Source organism: Protopterus annectens, chromosome 15.part0 (assembly GCF_019279795.1).
Source record: "Protopterus annectens isolate FY-2018-M chromosome 15.part0, PAN1.0, whole genome shotgun sequence".
In the NCBI taxonomy this organism is placed as follows: Eukaryota; Metazoa; Chordata; order Ceratodontiformes; family Protopteridae; genus Protopterus; species Protopterus annectens.
The window spans coordinates 438,361,659-438,380,140 of record NC_056749.1 but is presented as its reverse complement, the minus strand read 5'-3'; the positions used below and the strand labels follow the sequence as shown (position 1 = coordinate 438,380,140).

The following is an 18,482-nucleotide window of genomic DNA, read 5'->3' as shown; positions in this document are numbered from 1 at the left end:
TGATAAGGGTATATTGTATAATTTCTTATAAATATCTTCAAAAGCGTCCACTATATCTTGATCTTTATATTTCACCTGTCCTTCATATTTTATTTCTTTGATCCTAGGAGGTCCACTTTTTATGTTAATTAGTCTAGCTAGGAATTTTGATGGTGTTTGAGCCCATTCTGAATATTGATATATTGACCTTAATTCTGAGAAGGAGATATTTTCTAAATAGTGTTTGTGTAATTGTTTTTGCCAATCAATTATTTTTTTCCTCAAGTTCTTTAGAATATTTTTCCTGAAGTTCTAGTTCAGCAGTGTTTATTTGACACTCTAGTTCATTCTTAAGATTGTTATACTTTTTTTGAGCCATGCAGATTTTTGAATAATAATACCCCTGGTGACCGCCTTGGTAGCCGCCCATTGTATGTCATATGGAATTTGATCGGATACAAAATCATTTTGAAGTTGGGCTAGCACATTCTGAATTTCTTCTGTAGTTTCTTGGTTTTGAATAATTTTAGGATTTAACGTCCAGGTATTGAAATAGGAAATATTTTGTTTATGAGCTTGAAAGTTTATTAAAAGTCCAATTTTGGAATGATCTGAAAGAGTTCTAGGTGATACAGCATAATTTAATTTGTTAGAAAGGAAAGCAAGGGAAATTAGAAAAGCAGGATAGGATAGGACCAAGTTTTATGAGTGGCTGGAAAGAAAGTGAATCTTGATATTGTTTTATCATATTGAAATTTAACATAAGGGTCAACTAGTTCAAATGTATTTTGTAATTCTTCAAGTGCTGTAGTGGTAGATTGTGACTGTCTGTTTTTATTATGCGATCTATCCTTATCTAGATTTAGTAAAGCATTCCAGTCCCCACCTACAATAAACAGATGATTTGGGTATTTGGCTAATATATTAAAGATTTCATAAATGAAGAGCTGTTGATTTGAGCAGGGGCTATATATATTAAGAAAGAGTAATGGTTTGTTTAAAGTATGATATTCAGTAGTAAATAATACCCATCTTCCCTTTGAGTCAGCTTCATAGGAAGTAATCTCTCCTGGAAGGATTTATTTACTATAATGGCCACTCCCCTGGACAAAGAACTATAATTTGCAGCAACTATTGTTTTAACCCATTTTCTTTACCTTTCCCTAACCCAAAGTTGGTCATCTAAGTGAGTTTCTTGCAAGAAAGTTATATCAGCCTTAGTTTGGTATGTGAGGTGCATGATTACATTTCTTTTCTTTTTATCTGCCATCCCTTTAACATTCCCAGAGTCTATGGTTATAATTTTTTATTAATATTGTTGAAGTTTCTCATTAGTTGATGCACAAAAATACAGTTATAAACTTTTTCTGTTAGTGTATTTATCTTAAGAATAAATGTTGTGACTTCTATACTCCTAAACTCTAAATAGGTGCCTAACCACACATCCCTCTGAATTTGTAAATGTGCATGAGTTAAGAAACTAAAAGAAACTATTATTTTTAACAACAAGGAGTAGATATATATCTGAGGGATGTCAATAATACCCATACTATTACAAATACGAACAGTCATCAGCTAACAGACTGTGCCCATCCTGCTCCTTTTATTATTTATATACTGCATATTAATTTTCAGACTTCTTAAAATATTATATTAATTATACCCTTAGATATTATATAGAGAGAAAAGGAAAAGTAGCTTTTGTAAAAAGTTTTGTAGTAACAGCAACATTGTAATTCTTAACATTTCAAGAGTTATTAAAGAGTTAATAAAACAATATTTTCAAAAACCAAGTACAATACATGTATATTTAAAGAGGGCATCATTTTAAAAATTCAACGTTTGCATTATTCTTGCTAACAGCAACTAACTGTGGTTCCTTAAAATGTATTGGAAACCATACAAGCAATCATTGTGAACTCATTAATTAACCAGTGCCATCTACTGGACAAACAGGGGGGAAAAAGGAAAATGTTTTTGTACCTTGCTCATAGACACCTTTAAAGGTAACTCAATGGTTATGCCAGTAGAATAATGATTATACATTTTAAACATTTAAAGAAGGCAGCACTTTAAAAATTCAACAACTTTTGCCTTATTCTTACTAACAGCAACTAACTGTGGTTCTTTAAATGTATTGGAACTTCATTTAACATTGCACTGGCAAAAGCCATATAGATCCATCATTGTGTACTCGTATATTAATAATTAACCAGTGCCATCTACTTGAAAAACAGAGAGAAAAGAAAAAAAAAATGTTTTTATACCTTGCTAATAGACACATTTAAAAGTAACTCAATGGTTATGTCAGCAGAATAATGATTATACATTTTAAACATTTAAAGAAGGCAGCACTTTAAAATTAAACAATGTTTGCCTTATTCTTGCTAAAAGCAACTAACTATGGTTCTTTAATTGTATTGGAATCTTCATTTAACACTGCACTGTCAAAAGCCATATAAACACATCATTGTGAACTCGTATGTTAATAATTAACCAGTGCCATCAACTGAACAAACAGAGAGGAAGAAAAGAAAAAAAAAAGAGAAATGTTTTTGTACCTTGCTCATAGACATACTTAAAAGCAACTCAGTGATTATGCCAATAGAATAATGAGTATACATTTTAACTGAAAGTACTTGTGTCTAATATTTACACTACTTAACCTATTATATCAAAGGTTACATCCCATTTTTTAAATGTAATTTAACACTTCTTTTTTGTAAGCTGTAAATGCACTTTAAAGTCATTTCACTATGCTGACAGTGTTAGGTAGCTTTGCAACTTTTAAATGTAAAGGCAGTTACTAAAAGACAGTACCTTAAGTATTACAGTGTAGCAACGAGGTTTTCTTTACAGGCAAGTAAGCAGAGTTATTTAGAACACATTCCACATCCATTTGTTTAAAATTTCCCGTAAGAGTGATATATTCTTCTGTCCTGTAGTTCTTTGGAGCTGTAGCACTTGTTTAGCCTTCCAAATGTTGTTGTTTGGATCAAAAGATATGAAAAGAGTTGTCTCAGGCAGGATTTACTTTGAAGAGACGCAGAAAGGTGGATTTTGCCTGGTCAGGTGTTTCCAAGGATATTTTTTCTTCTTTGTAATAAAATGTTAAAGTTGCAGGATATCTCATTTGGAAACAAATCTTATTTTCAATGAGGTAATTGCAGTATTTGCTGAGTTTCTGTAGATTGTTTAATTTGTAAAGGAAGATCTTGAGTAATCATAATTTTATGCGCTCTCCATGTAACATTCTTTTTAATCTTATAAGCTGCCAGTATCTGTTGAACATGTGCTGAATTAAGCAGTCTGATATAGATTTGTCTAGGAAGATCACTTGTTTGTGTATGCTTTATAGCTCTGTGAGCTTTTTCGATCACTATCTCATCCAGGAGATTTTTGTTAGCCAGAAGAGAGCTTAGTATTTCTTTTATTATTGGAATAAGTTGTGAATTATCAAAGCTCTCTGGAATACCTGTTATGATAAAATTATTTCTCCGGCTTCTAGCTTCCAAGTCTAACATTTTTTGCTGTAATTCTTTAATTATGGTGTCATTGGTTTGTGCTTTTTGTTGCAGTTCATTTATTTTTAGCTCATTGTCCATAATTTTAGCTGATTCACCATTAATCTTGTATAGTTAGATTCCTAGTAGTAGTGCAGAATTGTAAATGATAAGTCTTGTTATGAAAGTTGTTTTTCTTGTTACTTTCCTCTTCTTAGGCCTGTTAGTCTTGAAGAATCCACACCATGCGGTTCAGGGCTCTTTTTCCAACAAGTAATTATTTTTCCTTCAGAATGAGAGAATCTTTGAAAAATAAAGATGAAACAAGTAAGTACTCGTATTTCTGCTTTAATCCATTGATGTTTGGTATACTTTTCCTAAGCGATGTGCTGGTTTGAAGTCAGATTATAGTATAGGAATGCAGGAGCTGCACTGTCAGTGTGCTTACAGGCTGTCCACCATTTTGGAATCAAAATATGCTGCATATTACAGAAAACACTCCCTAACTACTACAAAATGTTTGTCCTCACAACTGCACCATCAGGAGGCAGCACCAAGTGACACAGGATCAGGAAGTAATTGGACAGCTGCTCAGGGTGAAATTAATGCAAACACAAGTTTATTGCATTTTTCTATAGCTACACTGAAATAACTTAAGTAAAAAGTACACATTTTACAACCAGAAAGCTTAACTGCAGTAAAAAGAAAATGTAGAAGAAAATAATCCCTTGTTCATGATGTTTAAGAAGCTGCTTGTTATTGTGGATCATTTCCATTTGCAGACTAATTTTGCAGTCTAGCAGAGTTAGTACTTAAAGGCTTTTAGTTTCACTTTGGATTATAGTTAGAAACATTAAGTATTTCTTGCCAAGGGTTTAGTTGCACTCATTAGATAGTGTTATTTTTGATGTCAGAGGCTTTGTGTGTGGTGAACAGAGAACTATTTGGCATTCTTTTTGGCAGGACTTCAAGCTTATTGAGAAAAAAAATGAAGCGTTTCCCTTAAAAAGTGAGTGAAATTTGGGAATAAAGGGGGATATATTGAACACACATGTGACTGTGCCTCTTTTCTTTTCCATGACTAGTTTGGAAACACCTGCTACTGCAATTCAGTTCTTCAGGCACTTTATTTTTGTCGACCTTTTCGGGAGAAAGTTCTTGCTTACAAAGTACAGCCTCGTAAGAAAGAAAGCCTGCTCGCATGCCTTTCAGACCTCTTCAATAGCATTGCAACACAAAAGAAGAAAGTTGGAGTCATCCCACCAAAGAAATTCATCTCTCGGTTAAGGAAAGAGAATGGTAAAATTATATCTGTTGTTGTTAGAAATATGCATTTTGTCCTTTTGTTTTTTTTTTTGTTTTTTTTTAAGTATGCATGCACTTAAATGGTGCGCAGAGTTATAAGTGCTGTACAAACACTGTCTGTATGAATGCCAATCAAAGATTAACACATTGGCTGTAGAATTTTTGCATGGAAGTGTTTCCATAGGTGTTTTTAAACTCCAAACAGACTTCAGAGAATTTTTCCTTGGGTGGTTAAAAATGCTGGAGATGTGATGTGGAAAAGAGAGATAATTAGAACATGTTTTTTGGAAATGGAACAAGCTGGCGTATTTTGAAAATTCCATATAAAGTACTTTGTCAGAAATGCTGTGGGAACAAATTATTTTAAATAAGGAAATAGGATTGGAACCATACCTCTCAAATGTACAGATTTTTACCTCGTATTTTGGTCTGTTTTTCAAAAAATTTTGTTTTTCCTGTCAGATTAGTGGCAAATCATTAAAGACTGAAGTTAGAAAATAGACAGACATTTGAGTTTCAGACGTCATACCCTTCAGAAAACTCATGCTAATGCAAAATCTGTTGTTCTATCAATTTTTTAAGTTTGCAAGAGCAATATTTAAAAATTGTCCATATTTTGGGCCTTTGTCCCACTTTTATTTTTCTCTTTTTCCATATTTCTTGCCCTAAGAAGTTGAGAGGTATAATTGGAACTGCCTGGACATAGTAAAGCTTTACCACGTTTCATGCTGTTGGCTACCAGTAAAAGAAATTGTTGGGAAATGGTTATCAAATAATAAACAAGCTGTAATTGAAGTATTGAATGTTGTACATGAGAAGAAATAACTTGGAGCTAGGATGTTTAGAAAAGAGAAGGAGCAAATTAGATAGAAATAAGTGGACTTTGTGGAAATAATACATGTAGGACAATGTTAAGGAGGAGGAGCGAGGTTTAAGGAAAGGTAGTAATTGAGTAATGTATGTAATGGTGGACTGAATGAGAATTGTTAAAAAGAAAATGTGTACTGGATGAAAATAACAATGGAAAAAGTTACTATGTTTTCTCTTTTCTGTTTTAATGTTTTAAATTGTGAAGATTTAATAAAGTTGTTTAAAAAACATGTGCTGCAGAATGTGAGATGGGGTTTATTCACGAACACATTATAGCATGTGGATTGTAAACTACAAATGGTTTACAAAGCAGCAAATTAGATGTTTTTCTTCTGTGTTATTTTGTAGCTGCTTATAATGGTGATGGCCAAAGATACTGTTAAGTCTTCTTAGGGTTTTGAAGAGACATGATTTTTGAACTTTGAACATTTAATCAGGCATTTCTTTCTGTTGCCTCCTTTGTTCTGTAGATTTTGAAATTGTCTTGTTTTTTGGACAGCCCCATTGGTTATTTTTGTTTTGTACTTGTACTTATTGTGTCTAACATAAAGATATTTTTGGAGGCTGTTTTTCTTGGGTATAAATGTTACTGATGAGACAATTCTTAATTTAGTACTCTAAGCAGCCCTGTTTTGACTAAGGTGTCACTTGTGACTTTATACTACTTTGTGTCACAGGCTTTAACTTGTGAAGTGTGTTTATGAGGTTGTCCTTTGTATGCATGAAAGATTCTGTCTGGGTTATAGCAGTGCTTAGTGCTTCTAACACATAATGTGTGTTTTTGAGATTATTTGCTATGGGCACAACTATATTTTGTTACAGCTGATATATTTCTCAGTTTGGCTGTCTCACCAGTATTTTGGCTTCAGTGTCCATTGGTGCTGTATACTAATACGGTTTGTGTACTTTCATTTCTAGCCCACATCATACTTCTATTTATCCCAGCTCCTGGTCAACCACTGATTTATCAGAATGGTTAAATTCTTACTTGGTATGAGGCGATTGAACTATTACTGGAGTCAACACTGCCACAGATAAACATCTACCTTCTGGCAAGTTTGATTCCATCTTGAAGTTGAACTGAGTGAAGTTTTGACCTCAGCCCTTTTTTAGCTTCAAACATCTGTGTCAGTATCTTTGACACTGACATGCTTTCCAGTGCTGACATTTCTTCTCCGCATCAAAACTCATGTTTGTCCACACCAGCCGCAATTCCTTGGTTCACTGTTGATCAGCATTGACACTGTATGGTCTTTCCCAGAGCTAAACATCCTAGGCATTGAGTCTCTTAGCACCAACCATGATTTTCAAGTTCATTGTTGGTAATGTTGTTACTAGCATGGGCTTATTTTACCTAGGCTGGCCATTTCTCCCAACTTCAACCCCATGGAGCTAGCTAAATCGATGTAGAACTTTACCTTTGACATTCAGCTTGTCCAATGGCTTACTGTTCAGAGCTGACCTTTCGACGACTGCACCTTTTAAGATCTCCGGGACTGAGGGAAATTCAACATGAGTATGCATTTACATTTCTTAAATGCTCTGTCTTAAGAACTAGATCCTAGGAATCTGATAATTTAAACATTCTAGGGTAGTTCCACTTCCTGATGTGTACTCCAGGTATTTTTCTGACCTATATCACATTGTTCACCTTCCTTCATTTTCCTGACTGGAGGTCAGATTTACTCATTAATTTCACACTAGTTTGCATGCTACCCTACTTCATTTCCTGATTAAGAAACAAAGAAGTTTCAAATGATGTCAGTTTTTTTTGTGCATTCTTCAGTGATGATAACTCAGCCTCAACTCCCCTGTCTCTGTCAGGATGGGAAAGGGATTTGGGCTTTCTTATTTGTTTAGTTTTTAAGTATATGGCTAGTACCCGATGCGGTGCAGAAGTCTCTCACCCTTTTTCTAGCAACATCTGTAGGTGGACTTAAGGCAAGTATTTAATTATGTGGCATTTTAGCTAAAAGGGAAGCTCTGGTACCAGACCAATGTTCATTGTGTTACACTGCTGCAGTCATTACACTTGGGTTATCCTGCCGTCAGGCGGTCCCGCAGTCGGCCAGAGTTCCAAAGTCTTGGTCCGGCGTCGGTCGCTGTCGCTTCTTCCCTGACGTCAGTGCACCAGGGGTATATAAGATGCATCCGACGCCATTTTCTTCAGTCTTTCTTGCCGCGCGGTGCCCGAAGCAAAAGCAGTTCGCAAGTGCCAGTTGGCCGACTCCTGAGATTTTCGAAGTCGAATTTCAGATCCGAAGTCTTCAATAAAGCTAAGTACCTCGTTGAGGAAAATTTTTTCTTGCCTCAGACCGATGTCAGAAAAAGTTAATAATTGTATTTCTTGTGGGAAGCAAATACCTCATAAGGACTTCCACTCTTACTGTATTCCATGCCTAGGCCCTGATCACGACGTCACTAGTTGTCGGTTTTGTGCTAGATTTAACAAACGCACTATAAAACGACGTTTTGATTTTGCTTTGCACTACTTTGGCCGAAGGTTCAATTATACCATGCCGTCGGATCAACCGATGACCGCAATTCTGAAAAAACGCAAAGACAAGGATAAAGACAGGCATCCGAGGTCCAAAACTGATGACGAAGCCTCTTCTAGGCCAGTCACCTGTTCGCCGGTTCTCAGTGAGGTGCTTTCGCAGCCCCTAACACCCGCTACCTCAGAGCCACAAGCTGCTTCTGACTCCCACGTGGAGACAACTAGGCCACGTGGAGACAACTAGGCCTCTGGAAACTCGAGGTATTGGGCCTACGGAAACTAATCCCTCAGATGGGTCCGGAGCCGCTGAGCAGGCATCGGCTTCTGAGGGTGTTTTCAAACCTTCACAACTTACCATTAAAACAACAGCCAAGACAAAAACACCATTAAAGACAAAGAAGCAAGTACAGCATTCTCCTGGACAGTCCTCCATGCCTAAGAAACAGATGCTTAAAATGGCCGAAGACCTCATTACTCTAATCAGGGGTTCCCATCCCCCTCCTGAGAAAAGGCCTAGGCAGGATACAGACTATGATTCCTCTGATCAGGTTTCCATTTCCTCTGATTCCTCTTCAGACCAGGGATACTCTCTACCCCCCTATGAGGACTCTGATGCTGAAGAATCTATCCCTTCAGCCTCTCCTCCTGAGGATTATTCTTTTGGGGAAACTTTACATACCACGAGGGAGCATTTCCATTGGGAAAGTCAGGATTATTCAGAATCCAAGAAAAGGCTCAGGGACTTCATTTTATTGCCTCAGCACAGGCCCCTGGCTATTCCGCCTGTGTTAGATATTGTGGATGATGTGTTCTCTGAATCCAGCTTATCTCCTGATTCTTTGCCCCCTGCACCAGCCAAGCCAGATAGGTATTATAGAGTCCCTGACTCTCACAAGTTTCTTTATAAAAACCCTTCTGCTGATCCAGAAACTATTTCCCAGGGTCCCAAAGGGGTTAAGGCTTCCGTTGCAAAAAATCCAGTCCCCTCTGACAGAGATTCTAGAGCATTGGATAGATGGGGGAAGAAAGTTTACACTTCTGCAACTTTGGCAGTATGGGCTTTAAATTGCCAGTTTCACATGCTTAAGTACCAACAATATTTAATGGCTCAGTTAAAACAGAAAATGCTTGCAAGTTCAGAAGCTCCTTACTATAAAGAAATGCAGGATTTATTGCATGCAATTGAACAGGTGGGAAAACATACTCTGCAATGTGGTTTTGATTCTTTAGAGGCCTCTTGTAGAGCCACAGTTACAGGTTCTGTGATTTGAAGACATGCTTGGTTAAAAGAACAGAGTTTACCTGATCATGTTAAGGCAAAATTATTGGATGCTCCTTTACAGCATGATACCTTGTTTGGTGTTAAGGCAGAAGAGGTGTTAAAGAAAATGGAGGATAAAGCTAAATATATGCAAACAGTCAAAGATTTCTTACAGGGACAGCCACCTTGATTTAGCAGAAATTGGCCTACAAAGAATTGGTCCTTTCCAATGTCAGACAGGCCACAGAGAGGCAGATACAGACGCCCAAGAGGCAGATCTCAACCCCAAGGCTCTAACAGACAATGACAGTGGGGTACCTCAACCCCAAAAGGAGGTGAGGACAAGTCTCAACCCTACAGGAAACAGTCCCAATGACTTCCCCCTTCGTACGCCAAGCACTTCCCTTTTGGCAGCCCCCTTAGGGGGAAAACTAGCACTTTTTTCTCAAAATTGGCAAACAATCACCCAAGACAAATGGGTTCTGAATATTGTGTCTCAAGGTTACAGGTTCCACTTTCACACTTTACCAAGGCTAAAAGGAATGCCAAACCTGCCACAAAATAAATGGGCATAGGCTCAAAAACAAATTTCAGCCCTCATGGACATGAGAGTTATTCAAAAAGTACCACAGCAGGAACAAGGACAAGGATTTTACTCAAGACTCTTCCTGGTCCCCAGAAAGGACAAAGCCTGGAGACCCATACTAGACCTTTCAACTGTAAGTACTTACCAGGATGTTCCGAAATTCAAAATGTTGACACTACAGCAGCTTCTTCTCATGCTGGGCAAGAAGGCTTGGCTTGTTACTCTGGACCTCAAAGAGGCATACCTGCATGTTCCTATCAGACAAAATTGCAGAAGATACCTCAGATTCAAAGCTGGTACAATGCACTAACAATTCTCTGCACTGCCCTTTGGCTTATCTACTGCGCCCAGTGTCTTTACAAAGTGCCTGGCACCAGTAATTGCATTTTGCAGACAAAAAGGAATTCAAATATATCCATACCTGGACGACTGCCTCATTCAAGCAGAGACAAAGGACATTCTTCTAAAGCATCTGCCGTTTTAAAAAGGTTGCCAATTTCTCTAGGGTACACAGTAAACGAAAAGAAGTCAAAACTAGTGCCCTCACAACAGATAATATTCCTGGGTGCCAGCTTAAATACAACGGCCCAGATGGCTTATCTCACGCCAGACAAACAAGGACAACTGACTCAATATTTTCAATTACTGGCAAAAAAGTCCCATCTCCCTGCAAGAAAAATTCTGCAGGCCCTGGGATTCATGGCATCCTGCATACTACTAATTCCATATGCCAGACTGCATATGAGGAAATTACAATGGTACCTAAAAAGTGTTTGGACTCAACACTCACAGTTTAGAAGCAGTAATACCAATAATTCCCTGCCTACAACAGGAGTTTCGATGGTGGGCACAGGTATGTCACCTCAACAAGGGTCAGCCTTTCACTCTACCCACAGCCAGGCAGAGACTAACAACAGATGCTTCGGATTACACCTAGGGGAGCACACATGGCAGGAAAATGTATTCAGGGCAAGTGGACCACAGACCAAATGCATCTTCACATCAATCAAAAAGAGATGTTGACTGTTCAAAATGCCCTAACAGCTTTCAAGGACCTTCTGCATCCAGGACAATTATTATTAAAGACAGACAACACCACAGTAATGTGGTACATAAACAAGCAAGGGGGCACTCATTCATATCCCCTATGCAGGCAAGCCATGACCTTGTGGAACACAGCTCTAACTTATCAAGTTCATCTGCAAGCACAATTCCTGCCAGGGAAGAAAAATACTTTGGCAGACGATCTAAGCAGAAATATCATGGACCCTCACGAATGGAAATTGAATCCACAAATCTTCAGCATGGTAACGCAAAAATGGGGATGCCCAGACATAGATCTTTTTGCCTCCCCACTGAATTGCCAACTACAAAAATTCTGCACAAGGACTTGCCACACACAAGCATGGAAAGTGGATGCTCTCTCGTTCAGCTGGAAAAGCCTAAAAGTTTATGCCTTCCCACCACTGCCTCTCCTTTCAAAGGTACTCCTAAAAGCCAGACAAGAAAAACCACAGATGATCCTGATTGCTCCAGACTGGCCACGCCAGCACTGGTACCCAATCTTAAAGAACTTAGCTCAAGGCCCACCATGGATTTTGCCTCAAATTTCACACCTTCTGACTCAACAAAACAATCAGATCCTACACGGTCAGCTCAAAACCCTAAACCTGGCTGCATGGAAGATTCATTAGTCAAACAGGCAACACCTGTCTCTAAAGCTGTTATGGATGTCATTTTGGAGGCCAGGAGGCCTAGCACCAGGAAATCTTACTCAGAAAAATGGAAGAGATTCTGCGCCTGGAACCAGGCTCAAAGCCTTGACCCTCTTGTCCCAAACATTCCTCAGATTTTACAATACTTAACTGAGATGCTGGACAAAGGCCTATCCTTCTCATCTATCAAGATCCACGCCTGTGCCATTTCAGCACATTACAACACGGATCCTCCTTTATTCTCACATCCCTTGCTAAAGCAGTACCTCAGAGGGGCTAAAAACATAAGACCACCCCGGAGAGCACCAACACCAACTTGGGACCTCAACTTTGTTTTGGAAAAACTGACCCTGCCACCTTTTGAGCCAGCCAGTACAGCCAATGTAAAATTTTTATCACGGAAAACAGCTCTGCTCCTGGCAGTAACTTCAGCACGAAGAGTCTCAGAGCTACAGGCATTAATGGCAGTGGAACCTTTTATAATTTTTCATCAGGACAGGGTTTCTTTAAGGACAAACCCTACCATTATGCCAAAGGTGGTATCTAGTGTGGCTCTTAACCAAACCATCCATTTGCCAACTTTTTATCCAAACCCCCAGAATAAAGGGGAGAAACTTCTGCACTCTTTGACATACACAGGCAGCTACGCTTCTACTTGGACAAAACAAAAGCTTTCAGGAAAACTGAGCAACTATTTGTAGCATATGCTGCAGGATCACAGGGCAAGGCCATCTCAAAGCAGACTGTCTCCAAATGGGTAGGACACTGTATTCGTTACTGCTACACACAGCATGGAAAATCAGTCCCTAATAACATTAGGCCACATTCTACCAGAGCAACAGCCACTTCAACAGCCTTTCTCAGAGGAGTACCAACCAAGGAAATTTTGGAGGCTGCAACTTGGAGTTCAGTGCACACCTTTACCAAGCATTACCACTTGCCTCTTTACTCTAAATCCAGAGCAGGATTTGCCACTGCAGTTTTGCAGGGCCTCATAGCCAAACCTAACTCTTTATAGACCAGCCACCCAACCTTAGCTTTGGGATTCTACCCAAGTGTAATGACTGCAGCAGTGTAACATGATGAACATAGTGCAGTTTTGTACCTACCATAAATGTAGATGTTCCGAATGTTCACACTGCTGCAGTCCAGGTTACCCTCCCTCCATCCCCTCTGTCCTAGCTGGACGATACCTTTCTATCCTATACAACCTTTGTGGTGTATTTGCTTGTAACTGAAGGTATTGTTTTTATTTTATATATATGTTTTATTAGCAATATGTATTGCCTACCTACTTGGGGGCACCTGACATCTGGGGCAAGAAAAACTGAAGAAAATGGCGTCTGATGCATCTTCTATACCCCTGGTGCACTGACGTCAGGGAAGAAGCGAGAGCAACCGACGCCGGACCAAGACTTTGGAACTCTGGCCGACTGCGGGAACGCCTGACGGCAGGATAACCCAAGTGTAATAACTGCAGCAGTGTGAACACTAGAACATCTACATTTATGGTAGATACAAAACTGTACTTTTTATATAACCCTTTTCTGCTTTTTTGTTTTTTACTGGTGGTGAGAATTTTCATACTAAGTTTGTACTTTGGTAATACATTCCACCTCTCTCAGGCTGCAGGTGGAGCTGTGTCAGGTATTAGTTTACGCAAGTTATAGAGAATACCACTTCTGCAGGTGGAGCATATGAAATGTTTATGTCTACTTTCATGGAAATTAGCACAGGCTATATTTATTGACCACAGAGTTTTCCACAGAAAATATCCTCTGGTCATTGTAGCACTTTAGATCAGGCCTGTCATTATTCCTTCCATTCCTTACTGTGGCTGAACCATAATTATGGTTAAGCTTCATATTTTTTCGGTGAGTTTATCTTTATGAATTTATCATAGCCTGTCCAGGGACTTTCATCCTCAGTGATGCCCTAAATGGAGGACAAAGCTATTTCCAAAGCTACCTGCCTTGAAGTTTTATCTACCCTCCCACATCTTTTCCAGTGTTTAGAGGTGGTATTTAGAAAATGTGTGTACAAATATTCATATTTATACTATTTTCTTGAATAGACAAAGCCTTTGGGTTAATCACACATTCAAGAGTGTGATGTCTACCATCTCTTTAAGTACAACTTTGTGATGGTTTCTGCTTTCTTGTATCCCACAACTCAGTGTATACTGCCAAAGAAATCTATCCATAAGTATTTATCCCAGTTTATCCAGGAGCTTCCACCTGCCTTTCTGTCACAAATGGGGAAGGGAATTATTTCCATGTCTCACTGTGACTGGAATACGTATATACATATATACGAATATGTTTATGTGTGCGTGCGTGTGTGTGTGTCTGTAGATATGTATATATACGTACACACAGACACACACACACACACACTTGCCCTACGTCTTGATGGACAAAGCTAAGGTGATGGCTGACAGTGTTTAGCATTGTGATCACCATTTTATAAACTAATCACTACTAAACATCTAAAAAGACTGCCACAACAAAAGGAAGCATCTTTATAGAAATTGGCAACAATATAATGTACAACAAAAATGTTTAAACTGCATTGCTAAAAAGATTCAAAAGTGTGATTTTTAGAGCGAGAGCATGAAGAATCTGTAATAAAGATTGTAGATAATAATAAAAAAATGTTTTTGTAAATGTCATTTCCAAGAAACAAGGTCATGGATGGCAAGTTGTTATTGATAATTCTGAGGTTGTTACAGATTTACAATTTTATAGTTATTTAATGATTACTTTGCTGTCAGAAGATGTTAAAAACATTTATTTTTATTTCTCAGTTGGACTGGGATTTTGTTGTTGGACATTCTACTACAGAAGTTTTCAAAAAGTGTGATGAGAAGGAAAGCTGAGTCAGGGAATCCTTCAGATTTGTCAGCTTTCCTTCTCTGTTTTGCAAGGGATTCTGTGTTTCCTCCTCTGATTTTGTCAAAAAGCAAGCTAAAAAGTCTTAGCAGAATGCTGGTAAGCAGGCATTTAAAAGGCAATGACATGGAGGTTCCTAAAAGAAAGCAGGAGCTCCCCAGTGCAAACGACAGTCCAATAAGTTGTAATGACTATATGTGGGACCTTGTTTCCTTCTCCCACTTTGGCAATCTCGTAATCTTCTCAAAACATCTGAATCTCCATTTTCTCTTTGACAACCAATTGTTTCAGAAAATTTGATCTGAATGTGATGCACGTAAGCAACAGATGGCAGAAGGAGGCTCTCCCTCCTTTCCAGGGGATTCCTCCCACCCACCAGACCAAACTCCTCTTTTTTCCTATCTCACAACATATGCTGTCTCAGGGGTAATAGAAGCAGTTCCTCCTCCTCTATTAGGGGAAGGATTTTATTCAAGAATGTTTCTGATGCCAAGGAATAAACAGTCTTGGAGACCTATTCTGAATCTTTCCTTTTTGAACTAGTTTGTGATGATGCCCAAGTTCAAAATGCTTTCACTCCACAACATTAGCCCTTTTTCTTCTTTTGAGTTTTTGAGTAATCTTAGATTTAAAAGATGAAATATAAATGACTAGGAATGTGATGATATGCAGTTGTTTCATAATGTGATCTAGACACAAAAAAACTAACAAAAAAACATGATAGTTCTCTGCCTTACCGTTTGGGGTAGCCACTGATCCAAGAGTGTTTATAAAGTGTCTAGCCCTTGGTATAGCCCATTGCAAGCTGCAGTGTACGCATATTTTCCCATATTAAGACAACTTACTTATATTTCAAAATCTTTTTCAAAATGTCAGGAATCTCTCACTTGGGTATGAGATCTCCTGTACAAGCTGGGATTCCAAGAGAATATTCAAAAGACTTTTTTTTTCACTCCATCACAGTGGATTATGTTTCTGGGATAACCGCTATACACTCGAATACAAAGAACTTTTCCTCTACAAGAAAAAAAAAATGATCTGTAATTAGAACTTTTCCAGGGGGTTTCCACTCAGACTTATGTCACAGGAAGAGAATACCTCTGGATTCTGGGTCTCATGACATCCATGATTCTCATGATACTTCTTGCAAGACTCCACATTAAACAAAATGAAATAATCAGTACACACTCCTGCCAAAGGTGGCTCACAAACAACAAAAATCCAGGCTTAAAAACAAGATATGAGCACACCAACAAAGCTGAGAAAAAGCCAAAAAATGTCCTAAAACACTTCTTTATTACAAAAGGATGAGCAGAAGCAAGGGGTGGCCATGGGTACACCATGTGCCAACACCTATGCGAAGTTGGTGTTGGCACAATGCGAAGAAGAAGAATACGTACTGAATAGTAATGCCTATAATGCACATTTACTATATTATGGCAGGTTTGTGGACAATATTCTTCTGTTGTGGAAGGGTAGTGAAGTACAGCTGAATGAATTCATCATGTATCTTGAAGGGACTACCAGCTACCTTAAATTTGTTATGCATTGGTCATTAACCAGTATAGATTTTCTGGATATTACGTTCCATAAGAATGGCGTGGGAGGGCTTGACACCAAGTGCTTTAATAAGACATGCTGGAAGAACAGTATATTGCATAAATCCAGTATGCACCCCTCACATATTTTTAAAAATATTGTGAAAGGACAATCCTTGAGATTATCACGCCTTAACACTGACGATACAGGTGTGAGTGAATCTATTGATAATTTTTTACATGATCTTTCGGATAGAGGATACCTTGATAGATTGACAACTGATGTTCATAGGGAGTTACAAGTGCATAGGAATGATAAAGGAGCTCCCTCTTTTTCTAATAAGTACAGGCAGCATCGCAGTAGTAACTTGAATCATGGACATCCTAAAGTGCTGTTTACCTATTCTAGTAATATTTCTGACTTTTTTGATATCATTAGGAAAAACTGGCCTGTACTACTAGTGGATTAAGTCACCAGTGAAGTGGTTGGGTCTCATCCGAGTTTTATTTTTAGAAATAACAAAAACTTGAAAAGGATGCTATGCTATGGCCCTAAGGTTGCAGTGACTGATACTTTGCCCTGTGGTAAATGCAAAGCATGTACTTTTATAGTCAGAGAAAAGTGTTTATTCACCCCATAACAAGGAGAGAATTTGTCCCTAGATTGTCTGCCACATGCAATAGTAATTGTCTGGTCTGTTTAGCAACTTGCACGGAGTGCCAAAGTTTTTATGTGGGCAAGACGATGCGCAAGTTTAAGGAAAGGATTTTGGAACATGTTGGGAATATCAGAAACCAAGTCCTTACAAATGCATTGGCAGTACATATGGCTAAAACAGGGCATAATGTCTTCCATTTTAGAATTTTACAACTGGTTAAACCTGGTATGAGAAGAGGTAATGTGAATAATTACTTGGAGAATTTGGAAGTGAAATGGATTATAGCCCTGCAAGCACATAAAGTTCCAGGGCTTAGTGCTAGTATTCCTTTAAGGCCAGCTTTAATTAGTAGAAGGTGAACTTGATTTTTTAATTATGTGTGATTTTAACTTGTATAAGTGTTTTACTTTGAGTTGCTTTTTATATGGATCTGATGAAGCGGTAACCTCGCGAAAGCGCTCATCCTTTTGTAATAAAGAAGTGTTTTAGGACACTTTTTCTCTACTTTGTTGGTGTGCTCACATCTTGTTTTTAAGCAAAGACTCCACATTAGAAAGATACAGTGGTGAGATGTATCCATCTACAACTCCTGCCCAATCTCATTGACAATCACCTACTAAACCCCCACACAACATGGATTTAGACCTGGCCACAGCACCACCACCGCTCTCCTCACCTTCCTTGAAACTATTAATAAAGTCCATGACTCCGGCTGTATTGTTTCTACTCTACTCCTAGAGCTCTCAAAGGCCTTCGACACTATCTCTCACAACCTTCTACTAGCTAAGCTCTCTAATCTAAACATATCCCTCTCCTCTCTTACCTGGTTTACTAGTTACCTTTCCCATAGGCAACAAACAGTAAAATGGAAAAAAGCCACCTCCCCATTCCTCACTAACCAAACTGGTCTACCACAGGGCTCCATACTAGGTCCTTTGCAATAGGTTCATAAATGACTTTCACCATTCAATCCCAAATGCAAAACTCATCCAGTATGCATACGAGTCAACTGTCATCTGTTCTGCCACTTCCATCCCCATCCTTATCAAATTAACCCCCAAGATGCCTTCAACACCACAGAACAATGGCTGTTAGACAACCACCTAGCACTCAGTGCATCCAGAACAAAACTTATGATAGTCACTCCATCTAAATCAACAACCATAGACAAAAAACCCTTCTCCAGCACCAGCCGGTGCAACACATCTCTTGTATTCGTTTCTGAAGCTAAATTTCTAGGTGTCTTGATTGATGACCAACTTAAGTTTGAATCACACCTACATATAAATATTATAAAAAAACATCAGAAACTTGGCATGCTCTACTGCCGTAATCCCTGTCTCATTCACTGTACCAAATTCATTCTCTCTGCCACATACTTCATCCCCTCTCTATTATACGGTGCTCCACTCCTCGCTAACCTACAATCCACTCTTAAGACAAAACTCTCAGGCTGTTACAATAAAATTGCCAAATTCGCCTCAGGATACAAAGCTTCAACTCATCACTGTTATGCCCTCCATAAACTATGCTGGTTAGAGTTGCCCAACTATCTCACCTACATTCAACTTGTCCAAGCTCATAAACTCATCTTCACTCCCTCCCTCTGCCCCTGCCTTTCCTCTACCTTTAAAATGCACCTTCCAGAAAGACTCTTAAGAGCCAACAACCAGAACCT

At 38.6% G+C, this 18,482-nt stretch overlaps 1 protein-coding gene across 2 annotated transcripts in view; it reads left to right on the top strand.

Annotated features, from left to right (window-relative positions):
• The window catches only part of LOC122789744 (ubiquitin carboxyl-terminal hydrolase 12), a 902,204-nt gene that overhangs the window by 378,792 nt on the left and 504,930 nt on the right, over nt 1–18,482 (top strand). For both annotated transcript variants that reach the window (XM_044057179.1, XM_044057180.1), the window contains exon 3: nt 4,568–4,781. In XM_044057179.1, the coding sequence (XP_043913114.1) occupies nt 4,568–4,781 (214 nt within the window). The remainder of the gene's footprint in view (nt 1–4,567; nt 4,782–18,482) is intronic.